This window comes from Sylvia atricapilla, chromosome 4, assembly GCF_009819655.1.
Source record: "Sylvia atricapilla isolate bSylAtr1 chromosome 4, bSylAtr1.pri, whole genome shotgun sequence".
Classification (NCBI taxonomy): Eukaryota; Metazoa; Chordata; class Aves; order Passeriformes; family Sylviidae; genus Sylvia; species Sylvia atricapilla.
Window position 1 is genome coordinate 39,720,677 of NC_089143.1, and position 24,413 is coordinate 39,745,089.

Below are 24,413 nucleotides of genomic sequence, written 5' to 3' on the forward strand. Positions count from 1 at the left end.
ATTGTCAATCAATTGCAATATCATACTAGAACTCCTTTGGTAATTAAAAAAAAAAAGGTTAGACATCCTTTAAGAATTAAAACAAATGCTAGCACAACATGACTTGCATCACACTGAAATTTTCTCAGTGGTTTCATCTAATTTAGTCCTTTATCCACACGAAAAACTGATCTGACCTAAACTCATTTACATTGGTATAGAAAACTAAGTCCTATATTCGACAAAGTATCTCAGCAAGACTGATTTGTAAAGATACGACTAATAAAAGCAAAGCAAATGTAAACTCTTAAAATACCAAAGGCTTTTCTATTCTTTATTGTTGAAGCTTTTAGCGCCCTTCTCTCACCTGTCAATCATGCTGCTAGATGCTGGTGGATGCTGGCTAATAAACCATCTGCACACTAAAATATAACATGGGAAGTTACTGCCACTCTCCACCATTAAAACTGATTTAGGCAGGGTGTTGCACCTTAGACAGTCATCCTTTTTGACGTTAATCAAACTTTTTTATCCACTGATTTTGCAGGTGTGGTACAAGATATGAATTTGATATTATCTCATGACTAACAGTGTAATCAGCACTTTCAGATTACAGGGCTACCATTGGCAGCAGGTGAACAACTGTATCATCAAAATATCAATGAATTACAAATGTTCTGGAAAATCCCTAAATAAAAGAAGACAAAGGATTGCTTATGACAAAGACAGACAACAGCTGTAAAGGCTGTTTCATTAAAATGCATCTAAGATGTGGTCAGAAAACTATGCTGTTATAGCAAGGTGTAAATTACATTCAAAGGATTAAATATGCTCTTTGACACTCAAATAGTCATCATGATGAGGAGAGAAAGTAAAGTCTGGCATGGGCCTCAATAAGTGCAGTGGCTAAAGCCACCACTGTGTCCTTTAGTAATGAAACAAGAAAAAATATTTTCATCTCTTCATTTAAAAAATGTGGTTTTACTTTTAAAAAATTGCAAATGACATTTCTTCACAAAGCCTTTTCAGTGAAAAGGTTATATCTGTCATTACCACAGCTTATTTTTTACACAACAACGAATGCAAAGTCATTTAAGTTGCAGAGTCCTGTACTGCAGTCCCCTGTACTGGGCTTCCCCAGAGCTGGTGAACTGTGCCATAGCTTAGAGTCCATAAGTAAAGACTTCAGAAAAAGCCAACAGTGAAATTGTTGGAGTAGAGTACAGTAGGGCCTAAAGACGAGGCATCCACAAGAGTCTAAGTACTCCTCTCATCCCTTTTAGAGCCCTCTCTTATTCTTCCTCTCATGCATGGTTTCATTAGGACTATGCTGGAACATTCCATGCTCCATATACAGATGTGTATAGACCTAAAACAATGGCTTTTAAGTTGCAAAAGGAGTCATTGAACTTTTTCTTTCCCCCAGGAATTACAGAATAAAGCCGTTTAATATGAAAATTTACCTTATATCCTTATTAAATTCCTGGGAGCTTTCCATCAGACTAAAATTATTTTCAGAAATATTTCTAAATTTAACAGAAGCATAAGAAAACTTGTAAGCAAACAGCTTCTACTAAGAATTAACACAATCAGAACCTATAAAATGCACTTGGGCTTTATGTGCTTTGCCATATTTATCATTTAATTCTAAATTATTGATTACTCAGGGAAACTATAACAGGAACAGCTTATACCAATCAATAGTTGAATTAATTTTCTATGGGATCTGAAGTCTAGGCTGGCTTCCAAAGCTGAGTGGACAGGGTGATATTTGGGAAGTTCTTGTTGAGAAGCACATTTTTTGGCAATGGGAACCAGGTAAAATTCTATCATTAGAGAATGTAAAAGTTTTATTTGTATTTGGACTGTAGCAACTGCAGTATTCACGACTAGGCTTATAAAACAAAACATTATAAATATTTTTTTTTTTTACTGTATAATGGTCCACTAGTAATAGAATCCACTTTGGGAGAGAAATGTGGAAGCAAAATTAATGATAACTGGCATTTACTTAAATTTTATTTCATACTTATTTTAGTATATTTCAAGTCAGAAGAGATCAATTACGGCTTCAATCTTATATGACTCTGCTTTATAAAGCATTTATACATTTTTATATCTTTGTTAATCATTAACATTTGCAAAGGTTTTCTCTGATGCTTTCCCCCCCCCTTTCAGATGTCATGCCTTATATCAATTTTACTAGGCTAGACCACTTGCAGAAATGCCACTTTAGCTTTCCCCACACACATACTGTAGCCATAAAAGCCACTCTCCTCTGTTTTACAGCTTGAGAAGGTTAGACACTGAATAAGACTTTCCATAGTTAGGAGAGAAACTATTTTTGCTTCTCCTTGTAAAGATTAGCCATGGATGCAGGCAGCAGGTAGATTATGTGCTCATACAAAGCAATTCCCACTAGTGTACTCTGCAGCAGCATTTAATTACACGGCCTGTGTGTGAAACCTCTCTGGGCTGGCCTACACACATGGTCAAGTCCCATCAAGGATTAGTATGAAATCTGCAAGTGATGAAGCCCAGATTCCCCCAGGACACTTAAGGAACCAAGCCTCATTCCTTTTTACCTAGCACCAGCAAACGCATACTATCATTTATGGCTAATTTGAGTTTACCCTTTTTCTTTAAGTTCTTTAACATTTAGACACGACTCTACAACTATACAAATATGCCATATAAAGCTGCCTAAAAATACCCAATACTGATCATGTTCTTTTTTAATCAAAATCTTACATCTGTTTACTACAACTCAGGGTCATACTATTGACTTGATTCCGCTTTACAGGTATAGGGAAACTGTCATAATCTGAAAGCCCCAATTCTCCTCCTGCAGCAAACAAAGGCTGACTTTTGAAGGTGAACATTTAATTCTAACAGAGATGGCATCAAGTTAATCCAGAGGAACAGTGAGAACACCACAAAAAAGAGACAGGCTTCAGCCTTCATTTGCTCTTTTCTACACACAGTCACTGACCCAGGAAATTTGTAAATTTGCTGAACTTCATCCATCCATCTTATCTTCCTCCAAACAGATTTCTCCCACCAGTCTGAGACTCCTTTCCTATCTATTGCAGTCCCACTCTACCCACTTATTTTTTGTTCTCTCTTTTGGCATACGAGTATGTTTCTCCATCACTTGCCTTTCTTATTCTTCTGCTCCTAAAAATCCACATATAAATGTTAACTACAATTTCTATATAAAACTATAGAGGCAGACCTGTGTTGAAATTTTAGGAGCTAGAACAAAACACATTTTATCATTCAATCAGGCTGTCTGAAAACCACTGTTTTGAACTTGAAGTTCAAGTTTTATTCTCAAATACCAAGACACTCAAAATTCAAAATCAGATTGGCAGAAGAAGGACTTCAACTTAGTTGTTTTCTTTCCCCCTACTATTCGATCACATAACAATATAATTCAGTTTTAAAATGTAACAGATCCCTAACAGCAATTACAATTTGCTTTTACAAAATCCTAAGGAAAAGTTATAAACAAACCAATATTGCTGTTGCTTCATTTTAGAGACCTGGCACTTACCCTGCTGCTGAAAGGCAGGTTATCAAATCTCACTCTTTGGCTTCACCAGTCTCAAAACTCTTTCTTGGTCAGTAAGCCCCTTCCTGAACATTGACCCTGAATGTCCTGGCTAGCTAAAACACCCCAGAAGGCTCAGCTGCTTCCCTGCTGTGAGGATCACCTGTATTTTCCAGTAACCCTGAGCTCAACCTCATGTTCATGGGCCCCAGAAAAAGACTTGGACCAGCAACTGTTTTCAGAATTAATTAGAACTCCAAACAAAACATGCACAATACTGTAAAGTCCTTTATCATGAAGTGTGGGTCTCTGGAAAATGCTGATTAAGTAATTGTTTTCTGCATTTTCATTGTATTGCATCTAAGGACAATGAACACATGAAACAATGCAGCTATTAACTGAGAATTGAATTATTCACTGCTGTTTTATCATATGCAGGCATCATGATTGGTATCTTTCCTCTGAAATAGGAAATAAAACATACTTTAAAAACCAACACAGTATCAGGGATTTCATTGCTATATACTACAATGATCACTTGATTCTTTACATAAAACCAAAAGCTTTGTATGTCTGTCTGAATTTTCCGTTTCAGTATTTGATGGAAAACTTGTTAGAAGAAAAGTACTGTGAAAATTTCAGAGATTTTCTTTCTTTATTGGATTCAGTCTGGGTTGTGTTGTTCAGCAATGCAACTCCTATTAAAATTATCCACTGAAAAAATAACATTTTAAATATTATGCTATTTACCGTTTGTAGAAAAAACTTCTGCCTTTTTCTCTCTCTTAAAACTCACTTTCTTTTATGGCTCATCTAAGTAAGGCTGGAAAGCCAATGCGTTTTATCCCAAAGTTTGCAAAACTGGGTGCCAGAAAAGGAGCACAATCCTTCAATCACCGTTCATTTTTATAATTCATGTGACCTCTGTTCACTGGTGCTCCAAAAAATATTTTACTTTTCAAATGCACACTGTTACTGAACTTCCACAGTGGTTTTACAATACTGTGAAACAAACTTTCAACAAGACGTACGTGACATTGAAAGAACTTACAACTCTCAGTAATTTTTCATGACGGACATGAAAATTATATTTTCTCTGATCAACTCTTTGAACATTAGCTCAAAATGTACATTGCATCTTTTACAGTTCTGAAAGTGCATATTAGAACAATATATACATAACAAGCAGACTAGTTTATAATTTCTTTCCTTTTTTTTCTTTCTTAAGTCAATGCGATCATAGGATACTACCTACTTGCACAGGAGTTCTACTTTTATATTTTTTTCCTCCAAAATTTGTCTTTTATCAAAATATATATGTACTCTTTGTGTTTATGAAATTTTTGCTCTTCGTATGCTCTCATTAGAAATAATGCTGCCAAGCTTGTAATTTTTTAAGTACATTTTGTACCAAAGGAATGAGCAAGAATTGTTCTCAAAGGAATTGCTGTTAAAGAAAAGGTGTTTAAGTGGTTTATGCTCTGGCAGGCCCAGAAGCTCTGTGTATTCAGTATATACAAGACTATGACTTTGTACTTTCAGCACAAAGGAAAAGTGTATTTCAGCTGTACAGTGCCCACCAAATGCACATCAGAATCCTCAGATCTTCAGTAAATCCTGTTGCTGGTGATACAGATTTGAAGCAACTCCATTACTTTAATACTAATCCATTTATTTAGTCCTTTTGTATTGAACAATTGGTTAAAAGTGGCAATATATCTAATTTGAAAAGTTCCTGAGACATCATTAATTCCCATGAGGAGCAGTATGGATGTAAGCCCATGTGGCACAGAGCTGGGATATCTAGCCTCTCACAAGGATCTTGCTGATAAATTCTGACAGAGATGGCACTTCTGAACTTCTTTGGTTGACACCAAAGGTTAAGAGTGATATCAGCAGTAACTAGAGGAAGGAAATTAAAACCTTTTCCTTTGCAATTTCTACCATTCTAGCAGCCCTTAGGGAAGAAAGAGCACTAGAGATCAACATGAACCACAGAGTGACTCTGGGTTACTCCAGGTTTGTCATTGTCTCCAAGACAGACAACTCTACCACACTATTTTGAAATTAAAAACTAATATGCATTCAAGTTATAGGGTGTCAGAATTAGGCAGAAAATATTAAAATTGTAAGTGTATCTGTTAAAACTGTAGAAATTTTGTAGTAAGACCTAACCATCTCATCTGCACAAGAGTTTACAATTTAGTTGTCCTCGCTTCTTTTTTTGACAATTTTTTAAAAAAATAATGGGTTCACAGCCAAGTGCAATAATGTATTTTGCTCCTTCTGCACTCAACTTGGATTGGAATAAAGGACTCCAGCCAGTATGCAAACCAGAATGATATTAAGCAGCTTTTTCTAGTTGTTGAACAGCTAAGAAAAGCAGATTGAAACGTCATGTTGTTTCATACAGTTCATCTGTCCTTTGGCACTTTGCATTCCAGTGACCTTATCCATAAGATTTTTTTGCTTTGATTCCTGAGCAGCCTGTTTCAGTTGCCAATACACAAAGAGAACACTGAGCAGCTGACTCAAAAGGTTTATCATTCTTCTTGAACAACAAGTCAAACAGTTGCTAGTATGTGGTTTTTGTTTGTTTGTGGTGCAATACCTGGACATCTATACAGCTTTCTTGCCTGTGCAATATCTCCTTTACTTAGGCGGGTACGTTGGCCAATGGCAGGTCGTATACCATTGTCATCACGGGAAGGGAGAATGGTATCCAGAAACATGCCCCTAAAAAAAATAAAAATAAAAATAGACCCCAAAAACCACTATCAGGTTTCTGTCACAAAACTGTCTGAGTTCCATTAATGTATACCTGTTTTGTAAATCTAGCTTTTACATTTGGCATAAATAAGAGGGTAAAATACAGAACTTTAAATGCAGACAACATGGCATAAAACTCCTCAGGTTGGCAAAATTTATACAAAGTTAACAAAAAAGAATCTTCACTCAGTACATCAATTAACTTATCAGCTTTTATATTTCTGCTAAACAAGAGGAAGATCTCTTACTACTAATAGGACAACACAGGGAAAAGACACTGCTGTTAGGCTATTGCTATACTGAAAAAAAAAAATCCCATAAAACTGCATAAAAATACATAGTTTAATCTCTAGCACAGAATTCTTAATCACAAATCTCCTATTTCTAAGGAAGTTTTTATGAGAAATCCTATAGTCTGACTTACATGTGAGAGCAGGTAAAGTCAAACACATTTGCTAATCATCATTCTGTCAAGTGTTGAGAGACCTTTAACTCCACTCTAGCTGCTGACACTTTCAAAACAAAAATGCTTACTTGCCAGCCTTTACTTGCCTCACAATAAAATGCATCAACTTACCATATGTGATTTTAGTGACATTAACCTTAAGTGACAAGGCATCATAGAGAAGTAGACTTGTTCCAAATGTGGAGTTTATTCAAAATTTCCCAGATCTAAAACATTTTGGTAGTCTCAAGAACTTTTAATAAAGTAAGACAGAAAACTACATTCTATTGTCATGTTGCAAAATTTAAAAGCCCTCAAATCCCAGAGAATAGAAGATAGCAGAAAAATATGTTTCTATAGACTCTTTTTACTTATTTTTTTTTATAGTCACTTGTATACCTGTAGAGCTTTCACTGAAAAGTAAAACCAGTACTTTCAGACGTAACGCAGATCCAAAGATTAATGAACAGAAAGGATCTTTGTAGTTAGGAATACCATTTATGAACACATATTGGTTTTTAAATTATAATAAATGAACCATTTTGAGTATTGCAGATACACACTGCTCTCTTTATTCAGTTAGATTTTTGTGAGTCATTACTAGAAATTTTGTAAACACAGAATCATCTCAGGATGTTACCCTAAACAGTGAAATAAGCTACATATGGCATTAATCAGTTTCTAGAACTAAGGCACATTATTCTTTAGAAAGCAAATGCATCTATAGATTATAATTCTATTTTCTACTGAATTTCAGCACAACATCAAACTGATGCTTTTCATACTTTGAAAACAATCCTCTCTTGAATGCCTTAGCAATTTAACAAAGGAACATACTGTAAATTTTAATACAGCATGAACAAAATTGTTGTGTACAAATGGAACTTTATGATGTTTTGTGATTCCTACCACTTATCTGGGTGAGCAAAGTCTAACAAACAGCTGGCAGTACGCCTCACTGTGCATGACTCATGCTTGCAGGATGAATTAGTGCAAATCAATACCTGACCTCAGGGGTTTGCTGGCTGTTTTTAGGCAGTATGAAGTAACAACCCCTTATACCTTGGGGCAGGGCATGCCTACTCATGGCACTATCAGTTTTTGCCAGCTTGGAAAGTGGTGAGATCAGGGCCAACAAATCAAATTACATTGATGTTGTCATTGCCCTAGGACTTGGGGGGGGAGGGGGGGGGGGGGTGTTCTGTCTTGTTCAATTACTCTATTTCATACAGGTTCTTATAATCTCTTCCTTAAGGTAATGGTATGTGTAACTGGATTAAGCAATGTGACTAATAGCTACCTCATGTGGCTCATTCCCATGCTCTTCCAGAGGTGAATTATGTGTATGCTGAGTAACACAGCCTTTGGTTAGATTTTTATTTAATTATATAATTTATATTGAGAGAATAAGCCAAATACTTTTTCAAAGACTAATGAGGTTTTAGTTAGTGGCCCTCAGTTCATTTCAAAGTGTCAGATTATCTAGTATTTTTGCCTTAAAATGCATGAATTGGAAAAATAGATTAAAAAAAACTGACCAACTAATAAAAACCAAAACAAAACAAAAATCACAAAACAAAAAAAAAAAACCCCAGCCACCCAAGCATGTAACATTCCAAACTAAAACTTTTTGCTGGGCGTTTTATTTTACATTACTCAGGTATTTTTAGAGAATAACTAGCTGTTGAAATATAATAGGAGACAGGGTGAATGCCTCCTTCACTTTTTCTCCAGAGTAGGGTTGACCTATGGGACCAGCTCATGGTACAGCTCCCCACAACCCTGCATTCTTTCAGAGAGAACCCCAATGAGTTACTAAGGAGCTAAGAATGGATCAGCTTGCAACAGGATAGAGCAAAACCAGCAGGTGTCCTTATTTTAAGGTTTTGATGACAGTAACAATCTGTACAAATAACAGAGAGGGGTCTGCAGCCTCTGTTATAAATGCTTGACTGCAGTCCTTAGCAAAGGTTGTGACTTGTGTGGTACATGTCCAAATAACCTGTGCTCTACTTTCATAATCCATAGTTATGAAACTACACATCAAAGGATATTTATATGTCTTTTAGAGAACAGATCATGTTACACATAGCATTGCTACCATTTCACTCATTTGATTTTTCTAAATTCAAATTTTTGTGGACACAAAAAGAAAGTGAGTATCATATAAAATTGTTTCCAGTTTATCTTCTCTGAAAATGCAAAGACCTGAAGCAGGATCAAAAGGCTACTTTGAAACTGAACAGAAAAGAAATGCATTCTCAAATATAATTAAATTATTTTGACTTAAACAAGCTGTGCTTTGACTGCTCTAGGAATACTATATTGCAAGGGACATTTTAAGGGATTTCAAAGTACTTCAAAAAGCATAGTTCTTAGCATACACAGATAGGAATAGAATGAAAAGTCAAAAGGTATAACCTGAGACTCCAACCTTGAGAAGGTGTTCCTGGCATAGTGCATAATGCTGTCAAAGTCATATGGTTCCCCAAGGGAGTTCACCTCTCCAGGCTCCATCTTCAAGAAGTTATACTCCTGACCTAGAAATTATTTATAATTACAGATTCTTTAATATCTTTTTCTGTAAAGATAAAAACCAAACAGAATAAGAAAACCAACAAAGATCCTAACCTAATTACTCACTGACATTCATAAATTTTTGCCATTTGGGAGGAAGTGTGTGACATCATTGTGCCCTCTTAACTGACAGAGCAGACAGACATCTTCTGAAACACACATCAAACTTGTATATTTGGATTTAGAAAGACTAGTCTCATACAACTAACACACAAAGGCCCCACACATCATGATGTGCTTCATGTACAGTCCATACAAATTTCTGGTTTGATTCTTAATTCCTGAAAGAAATTATTTTTACAGCAAGCTCCAGAAGAATAATCCTCACTCATTAGCTACTAATACTGGATACTAAGAGTCTAACTGGATACCAAATCAGCACTAACTACTGGAGATTTTGCTTCAACAAAGGCTGCTCTCTGAAGCTTCATGTAATGCAGGCACTACAAAGTCACATTTTCAAGATCCAGTTGTTGCAAATTAACAAGAGCAGAACAGGAGAAAAATAATTATATTTGGTTCATAATTCTGTTCCCTAAGTTTTTTGACCTAATCAGTACATTAGCAATACAAAGCACCCCTTACTCCAACTTCATATTCTCATTGGAGTCTTGCAAAAAAAAACCCTGCAGTAACATTAACATTTTAACTAACATAAGCTGCATGATATAAAACCCAAATGTGTCAGTGGTCATGGCTTCCTCATCCCATTTAGTGATCCTCAAAGCTCATGCCACACCACAAGAAGTCTCAGTCAGAAACCAGAAAGACAACTGAAAGGGAGAGCAGGTGGCTGAGGATGGCACTCCAGCTGATTTTATCATCATAGTAAAAGAAAAGGGGAAGAGCTCTTATGGCATCTGCACAAGTCAATAATACAGTGAGACAAGAAAGAAGGCTCAAACAGTCCCTTCAGGACTTTGGAGACTTAAGAGAATGTGTATCAGTTGCCAGTCTCCCTCCAAGTCCTAAATGAAGTGGCAAAGATTCATTGTATCTCAAATATATTTTTAAATATTTTCTAAAGAAACAGAAAAATACTCCAAGCTATCATTGGACAATTTCTGATTTGACCCTTTTTGAGCATAGAATTCCTCAAAGTCAAGATCAGCGTGTTGCAAAGACTATACACATTTAGGAACAGTGCAAATGAAATGTGCCTACTTCCCTCCCATCTTGCCAACCCAACACAAGCAAGGGCACAACAGCCAGCGTGGCAAAGAGCTGACAGACACAGTTTAAAGTTCTCAAGTTCCTCAGATGCTTTATCTCAAAAACACCAAGGTCACTGACTAAAGCTGCATGTTCTGTAGAGAGTGTGGTGAATAACATGCAAACTGCAGGACCTGTGCCTGTCTGTCACAAATTCAAAGTCCTTCACCTTACCTCCCAGGTTGAAGCCTCTTGAGCAGCTACACACATATTTCTACTTATAGCATTCACTAAAGCCTACAAGAGAAATGCCTTTCCTCAAGCACAGAAACATGACTTTTAAAGAGCCTTAAGAGCAGTGGCTTCTTTCAAAGGTTTGAGTATGATTGTTATTTTACTACTTCTGGCCCTCTGTTTTAATGGTTTGCTACTTGGCCATACCTTGGGAAATATTCTATAATTTCAGTATTTTATTTGTAAATCAACTTGAGATCAGTCCAGGTAAGAAGAATAGCAGACATAAATGCTATTTCAGCTATTCAGCACTCAGGTCCAATAGAGTTGAGCAGATGAAGGAAACACCAAAAACAAACACATGATTTTAGTTTTTTCAAAAACACTTATCAGAATATCTCACCAGGTTGGATGTTTTCTCTAATGATGGTGACATGGTCATCACGGTCTGGTCGCGTATGTTCATGCCAAAAACCTATCACATGACCCAACTCATGGACAACTATGCCAAATTTATCACAGTTCTTGCCAATAGATATAGCCTGAGGACCATTTCCCCTTCGACCCACATAAGAACAGCATCTGTAATTAAAACACAAACACATATAAAAGTTTTCATACATATACACATACATAAACCACATAGCAAATTCAGTTAAAACTTGAGTAAATTGTACATAAAGATTCAGCAGTAAAATGCACAAATTAAATTCAGAGGTCTCACAGACTCTAGATCTTCTACAAGAACAGTTTATTATTCAAAAACAGACATGAATGGGGCTTTTTTGATATTATTCAAGGTCTTAAAAGATGTTCCATTAGATCAACAGAACTCTCACTGTCATGACAATCTATTCAGTCATTCTATAGAACTATAGAATGACACAGGAACTTGTTTTCAGCAAAAGAATAAAAACAAATTATTCTCTGATGACAGCACACACCATCATCTCTTTGTGGGTCATTGATAAACATGTTAAAAACAACGGGTTGCAGGGCAAGCCCCTGTGATACTGCACTTTCAGTCACAGCTTGAGTCCAATCCATTTATTACAACCCTTCAAGCCCAACCATGCAACCAATTTTCACCTATTTAGTTTTCCATTCACCTATAATCCTGCAAGATTACCTTGGAGACTCAACACATTCAAACACATTTGTTTAAATCCTGGAATTTAATTTGTAGTTAAAAACCTTTATGATCTTAATACAACCCATGATGGCAGAGCAAGAGATTGATGAGAATAAAGGTAGGATAAGCACATATAATTGTAAAAAAGCAGAAAGAATCATTTTGTTTAAAACAGTTTAAACACTTCTGCAGAGTCTTCATGTTCACCACTGTGTGGAAACTCTACAGAGAAAAACTGCAATGCAGACTTCAAGAACCTTTATGATTACTTATGGCTTCAAACAAATCAATAGGTTATTGAGACCTAAAGTTGTAGACTATTTAACATGTTTTCAATAGTTTTAACATGCCTACTTTATTGACTTGATATACATTACATGCTTCAGTGAGAAAGGACATATTTGGTGACCTAAAAATTTCTCTGGATATTCAACATAGTTTTTTCACAGTGATACTTTGGAGATTAACAGATATAAAGGGAAAACTGAAAAAGAAATTTTTCTAAATAGTACCTTCTGTGATGTCTCCTGCTTTGCTTTTATTGACACTATTGATAATGAGGGCAAAATAATAAAACAAGAATTTAACTAAAATTTTTCTTCCTGTCCTTCTTACTTCTTTTGAACCAAATGAGGGTCTAACTTCTAAAGGTTGTGTTTCAGATCACCTCTAAAAGCTTTTAGTGGTATTCCATAAATCAGATAGATTTTTAGGTGTCTGACAAAATAATTTGACATTTTACGCTTACAGTAATGAAAAAGAAAGGTTGACCATTCTCAAATGTGTTTAATGACTGAGGGCAACTTATCTGACAAATTTTAAAAAGACTGCTTTTTTTCAGAAGTTAAATATTAGTTGAAATCTTCTTCCATAGTATTCCTCTAGGTTGTCTAACACTGTACATCTAAACCCCAACATATTGGGAATTAATTTTTTCACGCTAACCTGCTCCTAAAAAGTAAGCAGCCAGAGGGTGAGAGTTCCCTTACATTGGTTACTTTACAGATTTCAAATACTCCCTAGAAAGTATAAAGAAATTTACTGAGTGTTTCTTTACATGCCAAGGAAAATAGAATTAACACCAAGTCTTAAAATAACAGCAGCAATTCACACTTACAGAGGGTCATTAGGATTTGTTAGGTTAAATGTCTTGTCAAGCACATCAGATACATCCAATTAAGCTATAACAATTTACTTCAACAATTACACTGAGGCAAAGAATAAGGAAAATAAAAATTTTAAAAAGCCATAAAGTAAATTAATTTGTAATGTTATTGGGTTTGACCCCAGGTGTGTTTGACAAAAAAAATCAAGATCTCTGTGCTGTATGAATGCTTGTCACACCCCTTAAACTGAACCAACTGGGAGGTTTTAAAGCTCATCTCTTTAATCTTTATTGTACCAGACAGCATTTGGAGACAGTAACTATTTATGAATCTCTAATTCCATTTAATCAGTCTAGCTGGTCAATGATGGTGAGCAAAGAGAAACAAATGACAAAGAGAAAGTGAAATGAATGGAACAACATGCTCATGTAGAGTCAATGTTATCCTTTTTTAAAAAAAGCTTGAAAACGTTCACCCTTGAAAATGTGACAATATAAAAATCATCGTAGACCATGATATCAGCTGACTACGGCACCGACTGTATGAATACGTGAATGAATTTCATAAGCATACCAGGATCGTGTATGATCACCTTTATGTTACACGAAGCATGAAGAAGAGGTTCACAAAATTTCCAAGCAAAATCTCATTCGGGAAGCAAAAAGTTTTTCTTGGTGAGAACACCTGTGTCATTCACAGACATAACTCCATCTATACAAAGGAGATACTGGCTATGACCTGGCTTGATGAATTTGCCTTTTGTCAGGGATCAAGATACAATTGTGGTTATGTTGTGATTTGCTGCTCTAAGAGGACTTGTGATGGCAGAAGTGTCTCCTGGCTCTTTATCTGATCAGTGGAGATGTCCATCCCAATGCTACAATCAGTATTGCTCAGCTAAGAACTGCCTATCCCAGTGGGTTAATGTGAACTGCCCCTCACCGTTTGTGTCAGCACACCGTGCTCCAGACTGTGGCAACCTGTGCCTTGCTCACACGCCTCCAGCAGGACACACCACAGCCAGCAGGCAAGCTGCGCCAGCTGCCAGGGTTATTTAACACCTGACAGCATGAGTCAGCCCTCCCCCATGCACAGATTATTTAGCACAACTCTGGTTTCTGCTCATTTTATAAGAGTGATTGAGCACCTTTTATAACATGTTCTTTAGCTGAAGTGTTCCACAAAGGTGCACCTCAGACAATGAATTTACTGTTTCACAAACTTTAAGAACTTGCCTGCAATGGCTTTTTAATACACTACCAAATTCAAAAGAGGTTAAATTTATTCATCTGTTCACTTTACAAGGTTTGGGTAAGCATATGAAAGATTTGATTTTACTGTATCTCAGACAGATCTGTCAAATACTTAGAGGAGGATACAGTAGCGATTGGAATAAGCCATCTGAATTTTGTCATAAAAATTGTTTAAGTCTTATAATGGAGAACAAATTGAGATCAAAGGCATGCTGAGCTAACAAAACAATATGAATAATTGTTCCTTTCTTTTTTGTCCTACTATGTCAAAAAAAGCTTGATCTTGTACTCAGTATTAACACACTGTGAGTAAACACCATCCCAATATGCTGACCCTTTTTTGGCTTTGCATACAGAGAAGTATACTGACTGAGTTTATTGCACTTCCAATTTGATAGGAAGAAACATAAGGATAGAGAAGCAGTAGTGAGCAAAAGGGTTTTGAGTCTTACCAATTAGAGTTTTATTTGCCTTAATCAACTAGATGCATAAATACTTGCTATAATTGATATTAATGTCATAGTACACTGCTTGATAGTAGAATCACAAACACTAGTCTCTTAAGAATATATTCTTATTTTTACATCTGCAGCTTATAGACACAAAGGACTATCATGAATCAGAAAATTTCAAAGTACTCAGTGGTTGAGCTATATTATGAAACCATATTTTAATAACTAATAGTTATCAAACTCAGTTAAATAAACTAGACATGATGAAAAATAATTATAGTTTACGATTTCAGCAGCTTGAATTATTCTCATGGGAGAGAGGGATCCGGCCATAAAGGTTTTAACATTTTTCTGAACCAGTCCTAAGCAAACTAGAGAAGTCTGATACGAAGGGGAATTTGAAGCTGGTTGGAATTTTACATGAAGTTAAGACAGAGTAGACACTTTTTAAACTTGCAGTCAGAGAAAACACTGTTAAATGCCAGGAAGACAAGCAACTTTAAGAGATTATACAAGAGATCTGGAAAGGGAAATATGGAATTACTTGAAATCTTAAGATGTGCAAAATCTGGTAAAGACTGGAACCAACAATGGGGTGTCTGTGGTGTGGGAAGAGCTCTGGCTCTTATTCAGAATAACATCCCAACCAACTATGTGCAGAACACGGCAGCTGGTGAGAAACAGGTAGGCACCATACTTAGGTACCTAAGAGGAAGGAGAGGCTACAAGTTATATGAAGTACCTCTTGCACTGGCTCAGCATTACTCAGAAGTAATGAGTCACCTGGACAAACATGCCCTAGTTTTGAGGCTATCAATTTCAAGAATGATATGGACTAGCTGAAAAAAATCTCAAAGAGCAGTGTGATTAAAAGTCTAGAAAAAAAATTTACCAGAACAGATTAAATGAATTAGGTGCTTTCTATCCCACAAGAATATAGAATGGAGGGGGGACTTAATAACAGTATCAAACTGTATAATAGATTTCTTCAAAAAATAAAAGGAATTTCTTTTCCACAGCCAAGGGGGAAAAAGTTAATGTCCTTTAACTGCAATAGGAAATACCTGATTTAGCTATGGCAAGAAATGTTGCCCACACTTCCTACATTTCTTATATTAAGGATGCTGAAGCAATACAGTTCCTAGAAGGCTGTGAGATACTAATTTCTGCAGGTTTTTAGAACCAAGTTAGATAAGCATATATCAGCAAATACATAAAAATAGCTGTTTCTGTCTTAAGAATACATTAGACATCTTTCTGAGATCCCTTGCAGTCCTATGGGTCTATGATAACCAAAACTTATCTCTTGTTCCTTGCTGATATGGAACCTCTCAACTTTAAGAAAGTCATGTATCTCTTATAACCAGCTGCTATATTTCAAATATGCTTTTTTAATCACTGCCCTTCTGGGATGATCTTCCCATGAACTGTTTCAAGATGTGATGCATTACACTCCAAAATATCCTTATTGTTTACAAAGGCTCAGTAACACTTCACTTGCTAGTGTGCTAATGCTGTCATATGAGACTTTTGTAGATACTGCCACCTGAATTTCCACATATATGACTATCCACTTCATTTCATTTAATGTGCTATGTTTTGACTGTGTGCTCTTTGGGGCAGAGTTTATCATTTAGCTTTTAATTTCAACAGTGTTAAGTACAATAAAGTCTCCGCCATCTGTGAACATTAGCTGCCATGGCAGTACAAACAATACTGACACAATGTGCTAACAAACCAACACAGCAGGGTGCCATGGGAAAGAACTGAAGATTAGTTCCAATGAGACTGGCCATGTAACAGAAAAAAAGTGTTAGCAGTTGGTTTGGTGTCACTTTAGTCTGGGCTCTTTCCGTGGAAAATCCTGCGTCAGCACTGGATGCTGGTGGGTAGCGCAGAGTTCCTGTTCGCCCAGAGAATTCATGTCCCTATTTATCTGGATCTTCCTGAAACAACTTGTGGACCTCCAGAAAAATCATTCAATTGCCCTTTCTGTTTGGCCTGGCATTATTCCATCAATGATGGATTTTTCATAGCCACACCCTTCTTTGGTTTTATTTTAAACTTGTTACAGCCTTGGTAAATTATTTGTATTTTGTGAAGTACTCTTCAATAAAACAACATGAATGTTAAAGAATAATACAGACTTTGTAGGTGGATACTGAGTATATTCCAACCTTCTGCTTAAAGCTGGTTATAACCCAGCCTTCCCATGAAGTGATTTGAACTCATGAAACATCAGGCAGCCTAAGGAACAGTTCCTTGGCCGGAGACCTTTTTTTGTCATTTGGCTTTGGGTGTTTTGACATTGTAGAACTTACATTTGGCAGATACCTCCATAAATCTCTTTCTAAAGTGCCTGAAAATACTTACATCTTTCACGCTCTTCTGTTAAAATTGCTTTCTGCCTCTGTGAGTGCAAGGGAACCATCAGGATTATTCTCTGCTTTCCATTTTTCTTCCACCTGTGTGTCAGTATCCCTCAATCTTACTTAATGGGTGAATCCTCATAGACCACAACATCAACTCAAATCTCACAGGTTGCATTAACTAAAATAACAACCATGCTGGCTCAGAACAGAAGTCCATTTCATTTGGCACTGTTTCTAAGGGGGGTCTACAGCATATCTACAGTGGCACAAGAACATGACAGGAAACTACAGAATAAGCTCCCCTGCTGCAAGGATATGCAGGTCAGAGACTTTTAGGGGCAAAGGCAATGCTTTTCAAAAGTACCCTAGTGGTTTTATTATGCTGTCCTGTACCTTAAGAAGAATACAATAGGTGCTTTAAACAGATAATTTTACATGTAATTTTAGAGGCTATAAATTAAATACATTCAGGATCATTCCACTAATGCAAGGAGGTACCCAAGCTGTTTTTCACTACCCTATCCTATTATGATTCAAAAGTAGACAAGCAAAGAGCTCAATTATCAGGAAGTCAGTAGGATGGACAGCTGTTCACTGCAGAGCCTACAACTCAAACAGAAGATGACTGTCAGAAGTACAGAATTTCCACAGGCAGTATGTGGTCTTCTTGGGAAGTGAACATAGTGCGCTCAGGAATTTCACTCACCACTATATAAAATTCAGAATTCTGAGTGGAATAAATAGCAAAAATAGCTGACTGAGGCATTAGTGAGCAGTACTATCTGAAGATGAGACACAGTGATTAATGAAAGGCTGCACTCATGAGCAATAAAACCTGTTCTGTTCACTTTTACACATCAGTGATCCAGAAGAATAATTTACAAAATGGCCATAAACTTGGTGATTAAACAAATCTGGGCAAAGGTAGTCTAACCATATGAGATTTAAAGTTACAACAACAATTTAGCTGGAAAAGGGATGTGGGGTAGATGTCCATATTTAATTCAGCAGTAAATGTGACATGGAGAAAGCTAAGAACAAACAAATGATAAACCTGAAATACTTTTAGAACAACACATGAATATTGGAAGTGTGACAGAAAGCAAAAAATAAAAGTCTTATATCTATATGTGTATATATTAAGATGATTTTATCTAGAAATAGACAAAAGATGTGCAGCTTTACAAAGTTACCACACAAACCTGTTTCAATGAACTTAAAAGCCAGGCAGAACACATGCACCGTTTAAAAGCAGTAGTTACCTATTAATTTTCCTGTGAAGTGTATATTCCCTTATGAGTGCAAAGCTGACAGACATGGCCAAAGGCTGGGAGCAGGACTGTGTTGGCACGGGCGCACACTTACCCACAGGGTCTGTAGGTGAAGACAATGTAGCTCTCCTCGTCGCTGCGCTCGATGAAGGTGACGCAGGTGTACTTCTCCCAGTGCCGCATGGCCTGCTTGAACATGGCCCTCTGCGTGCCTGCAGCAACAATTGCAGCCCATGAAACCACGGATTTTCCCTAACCCCAGCTTCCTTCTTACAACCAATACCAGGAATATAGGCCTGGAAGCAGTCAGTGAATCGTGAAGCCCTGTGTGTCCCAGTAGTCCCATGTATGGCAGGATTCCAGCCAAAGGGATACTCCAGCCATCAGTTCATCATAACATATGTGCCTGCAAGGGGGCTAACACTGCCTGACACACCCCAGTAAATACAAAACCTGCAATAAAGATCACCACTACGTTACACCAGAGGAAGACAGCAGAAGAAATAGAGTGTTGCTTATGTGCCTGCATCAGCACAACATTCACTAAGCAATTTCCCAGATGAAACTATCAAGTGAACCACACTGGGGGAGAAAAGAAAAGAAAACAAAGAAAAAGAACAAGTAAAATTGAGCAACATTACATCATAGCTATCAATCTAGTAGAAAAAAAAAATTTAAAAAAAATCCTACAGCCTTCAAGCCTGGACACTGGTTTAATCTAAGCCATGCAAATAAGCATACTGGTAAAAACATTTGATGAAAATAAGTTCCAGTCGCTTCTTCTTGGCATCAAAATCTCTCAGAAAACAAACAATCCAACGAAAGTGGGAAATAAGGAATTTGGTAAAGGCACACCTAGACATTTGATGTAAAAATGGGAAATACACCCAGAACAGGTCAGAACTATTCCTTAGATGCAGAAGTATCCAGGGTAACTCTCACACAGAACACAACTCCAGAGAGCAGAACAATGTAATTTCATTGCGTGACAAAAGACAAGGCTTATTGATGTAGAGGCAGCATGTGAGAATTTATCTATATTGCTTCTGAGCTGAAAATCCACAAAGAAGAATATTATTTGGCAAAAATGTGCTAGCAGAAATACCTTGCAGGTTACAATGTAGGATAATTAAACAAACAAAAAATCTAACCTTTTTAAAACTTAAAGGCAAGAAAACCAGAAAGTTTGTAAAAATAACAAGTTCAAATCACATCAGTAAAAAGTAAAGGCTATTCCATCCCATCTTGCCCTTTTCTGTTATCTTTAAGCAGTTCTTTCTTAGCTTTAGAATTTATCTTTCATTATGAAAAAGGCAAAATCTTTAATATGGTGCTTTCATTTCGTTCACTAAGATTATTTTGGAAGACAGTAATCCTAAAGCAAAGGTCACATTTGGTACAGTACCATGTAAATAATACTCAAACTGAAAGCATGACTGTAGCTGTCAGTTTGAGAGGAATGACTCTGGTTTCTCCATACACAGTGTGTGAGCATTTGCATGTTTGTTTGGTTCCCTGTATTATCATGCACAATAAGTAAGTTGTTATTTCATTAACTTTCTTCCTTATCTTTTTGCTTTCCTTGCTCCTTTTTTTGTTTTAAATCATCTTTTACATCCACATTGATATTGATCCATTTACATTTTTCAAGGATAACAAATATTTTAACTTTTTCTACAGTTTTCTGCTAAAAATTTTATATATAGGGTCGCTGGTCCTTTTTGTCACATACGTTTGTGTGTACCTATCTGAAAACCACACTGAGGAATGACAAAATACATTTGAGTCAGCTTGTTAACTGAAATCAATTTAGAAGAATACATGTCACACTAGTTAAACTGAAGATATTCTTGTGCTAAATATACTGCATTAAAAAAAAAAATCCTTGACATTTCTTTACTTAGGCTGATGGAAACAAATGTGCAACAAGAAATATTAGGTAAAGAAGTAGAGCTTTCCCTCTCTAAAATGCTGTTATACATTTTTTATTATGTAGCTTGCCTTTGAAAACAATTAAGTATGACTAGTATTTTCAAAACAGATGTACTTCAGGCCTGTTCCAACAGAAACCCTTATATTGACCTCCATAGCAGGACTGCACTTTTAAAAATTAAAATAAAAAAATAAGGAAGGAAGGCAACTAAAAAAAAAAATCTTTCCTCTTTTCACGCAAAACACAAAGCTTACCAGTGAAATTTCCACCTATTACATATGGAATGACACCACCGGGCCATATTCTTTCTGTTCGTGATGTAGCAGCTCTGGGAAATCGATTTTTCTCATTTTTCCCTGAGAATTTTACAGTAGTTCTTCCTTTAGATGTATTATTTTGCTCAAAACCTGCAATGACAATTAAAACACTGAATGAGAACACACAGATGAAAAAAGAGAGCAACTATTTTCTAGCAGGTCAAACTCAGATTTCTTTATGCCTTGTCAAAGTAGAACACTGCTGTTACATGACAATCTATCATTACATTTTTTTCTGAGAAAGACATACAGTCTGAATCTTCATTTTTTTGAATATATGTAGAGTAATAATCTTGCACATATGTTTATCAACTGGAATGTGCATTGCGTAAGTACATCTAAATTTTCTCATTTAATAAAAATATTTAAGAAATCACACTCCCTGTGGTTTTGGTGGTGTTTTTTGCATTTCTTTTTTTTTTCTGGCTTTTGATTTGGTCAGCTTTTTTTTAAATAAATGAGGCTTTTTCCAGGAAAGAATGACAGACTTGGGACAGACTTAAACTAATCAAGACATTCACTATCCTTTCATTTATATTGTATAATCTGGAAAAAGCAAGTACATGACCATCTTTAAAGCACTGGACAGTAAGAAATCAAATATTTTTCATAAACTAATATTTGGAACCCCATGGGTAGGTTTCGCTCATGGCTGGAATTTCTTTACAAGAGAAAAAAGTGTCTATCATTTTCAGGGATACTACCACCATTCATGCCATTACAGGCAAATCTTTCTCAATCAGCTGAAACCTACTGTGAGAACAGAAAATTGTAACAACAGACAAGGACTTGGACACCAGAACAAGTGCTTCTTCTGAACAACTTATAAGCTGGTTTGCAGATCTGGGCAGTTGATCAAAATGGAAAGGTGGTTAACAAATCCTACCCAGTGCAGCTGAAGCCTTAAGTCTTATTCCTTGTGGAAGATTACATTTTCCCTCTGTGAGAATCCCCTGTGGTACCAGCTGCACTTAAGTGTTAATGACTGTGTCAGAATCAGGGAGGATTCCAGGGCAGAGTCATGGTAAAGAATGTTGGCACAGCCCCAAGGCTGAGAGCAGTAATTGGAAGAAAAGGAAGAAGCTACAGCAGGAAGCAGGGAGGAAGTTCTGATATATGGGAAGAAGAACCTGCCTTTGTGACAACCAATATGTAACTTGAATTACATCAGGAATTAGACAGAAAATTCTAGGGTTTAAAAAAAACCAAACCAAAAACAGGTAAAGCAGATAACTTATCCTTGTAATTAAATTAGTGTGCAAATGCAAATCACACAACAAACTTCACACAAAGTGTCTACAATATAGGCACACTCTTTACGGAAAATGTATTTTTACACTTAATATGCAGTCATTACTGAACCACATCACGTGCTTATTTAGATGTTTTACCATTCCAAGTTTTTTATTGGTGCTCTTTAGAGACGTTTGCTAGAAATTTATTCCAAATTGCACCCAAAAGATGACATGAATTTATGTAGTACTAAATTTTTAATTCTCCTTTAAAGGATAAAGATTATATATCAAAGCACCTCTGCAATGGCAGTTACCATGCTCTGATTAAAGCAATGTGGTGCTATTACAACGGAGTTTCACATCTTTTCCTTTTTGAAGTGAGGTTTCACAAGACATTACAGCAGCGTTTTCTTGCATCAAGTATAAAATGTAAACTCAGCTAGAATTAGGGGGGATTCCACTTCTATGTGCTGCTCAATTCAACTACATTCATACTGCCAAGAGTATGATTAATATAAAAAGATGCTTGTTCAGCATAACACAGCACAAATGCTCCAGTTGAATCATCAGAATGCCTCACCTGGATCCAGAAAAAAGTAAGAAACAAATGAAATTAACAGCTTTGCAGCATAGTCTACTTGGAGTGAAAAGACACTGTATTGATATTAGTTAAGCCGATATCTGTGAACACAGCCATAAAACAAAGTTAAGCCGTTTTTAATATAATAACTAAAAACTATGTGGTTTAGCTTTCAGATTTCATGCTAAGAAAATGGAACAAAGAGCTAATCTCTTCATTACTATTCTTGCACTAATAATTTTATAATTTGTTTATGGAATAAACAACTAGTAATAGTTTATAGTAATATGGAAAAGGCTTTAAAATGTTAAAGAACTATCATCATTTATGTTCATGATACACTAGCACATCAGGCAACTTTCTAATTTAAACAGTGAAAATACCAGAGCCAAATCTTCTTATCCTCTCTATAAGCTGATAGAGGGCACCTCGTTTTTTTGACATTCCATGCTCTCCAAAGCCACCTTTAAAAATGAAAGAAAAAAAAAAACAGAAAGCAATTTTCAAAAGTTGAACTGTGTAATTTTACACACACTATATTAGCCTAGAGAGGTATCCTAAAGGAAGTTTCATATTCTTCTCTAATATCCATTAAAACATTTCAAGTATTCTTGACAATGCAATAAAAACACATGATCAGCTGAAAATTTTTCTAATATGCATTCCATGAATATAAGCCAACATGTCTTTGTTATTCAGACAAGTCATGACAATTACATCATCTAATTATTATTTGGAGCTTTTTTCTTCCTGATGACCTTGACATCCTCAGAGCCATATTGATTGACAGCTAAAAGGGTTACTCTCAAAGAAATTTCCTGAATGCATGCCACAATTTTCTCATTTCAGTGGAGGGGAAGCAGAAAAAGCAAACAGCCAAAGTTTCATCAGAAAACAAACAAACAAACCAACCCAGCAAAATTGATGCAAACTTAATATGGTTGATTTTGCCATGAAATATTTGTTTTTCTTTGCTAGCAGGGAAGTAGATGTCAATGCACTTTTAAAGCTTTCAAGCATCACATGCTGGTGTACACTGCAGTAAGACTTGGCAGGTATGTACACGTATATGTCAGTGTGGCTACAGCAGTCAATGAAAATCTAAGCTAGGAGGTAGTTTATATTAACATCTACCATGCCATTTATAGAAATAAAACACATTTCTTCGTTTACTGCATACAGTCTGCTACATGCTCCCTTCACACTTAAATCTTTTGTGGCTACAAGTGGCTTTTCAAACACCAGTAAACTAGAAGCAAGAACACTGACTATACTACCCGAGTCAATGAAATAATTCAGAACTTTTCAGAAAGTTTTACAATTTTACAAATTTGCAGTAGGTTGTATTTTACAAGTCACTATTTGTAATGGGACAAAAGAGTTTCTAAACTACTTTTGCAACTGAAAAAGTAAAAAGATAAAAACAAACAGACCATTGATACCTCCAACCACCACTAAAAAGGCCTTTCCCAACTTGGCAAAAAAATTTTAATATCTGTGTAGAGAATATATTTATGAAACAGCAACTTAAATTCATATTACAGATGAGAAAATTCCATATAAGGCAAGAGAGTGTGTGGCTGCTCAGTGAATAACAACGTGCCTAATTATTTGGATTATGCTGTTACATAGTTGCTGGCTCCCTTGAGAAAAATTTTCCAAATTTTTAAAAACATTTTAGATAGATGAGGTAATAGATCAACACATTCCATTCCAACAAGTTACATGATAATTATAGCATAAAGTGCAGAGGATGTAACATTGATCATCATTAATGTAATTGTCTCTCATATTAACACTAATCTTATAAAATAAGGATTATAGTTAGGCATTCATATAAAAATATTTAATTAAATATTAAATATTAATAAATAACGAATAATATAAATGTTAAAATAAATATTATAAAATCATTTTAAGCATCAACTGTCAAACACAACAGTAAAGTCAAAAAAAATCCATTAGTTACTTAAAGCATAATACTATATTTTCAGGGGGGGGAAAAACCCCAAAACACCCACTTCTGTACTATTGCAGCCTATGTATTTCATTT

At 35.9% G+C, this 24,413-nt stretch overlaps 1 protein-coding gene across 1 annotated transcript in view; it reads right to left on the bottom strand.

Annotated features, from left to right (window-relative positions):
- The window catches only part of TLL1 (tolloid like 1), a 70,124-nt gene that overhangs the window by 43,027 nt on the left and 2,684 nt on the right, over positions 1-24,413 (bottom strand). Inside the window, exons 2-7 of the mRNA XM_066317622.1 lie at positions 22,744-22,824; positions 20,483-20,635; positions 18,390-18,507; positions 11,113-11,291; positions 9,181-9,286; positions 6,144-6,268 (exon numbers count right to left, since the gene is read on the bottom strand). Of these exons, the coding sequence (XP_066173719.1) occupies positions 6,144-6,268; positions 9,181-9,286; positions 11,113-11,291; positions 18,390-18,507; positions 20,483-20,635; positions 22,744-22,824 (762 nt within the window). The remainder of the gene's footprint in view (positions 1-6,143; positions 6,269-9,180; positions 9,287-11,112; positions 11,292-18,389; positions 18,508-20,482; positions 20,636-22,743; positions 22,825-24,413) is intronic.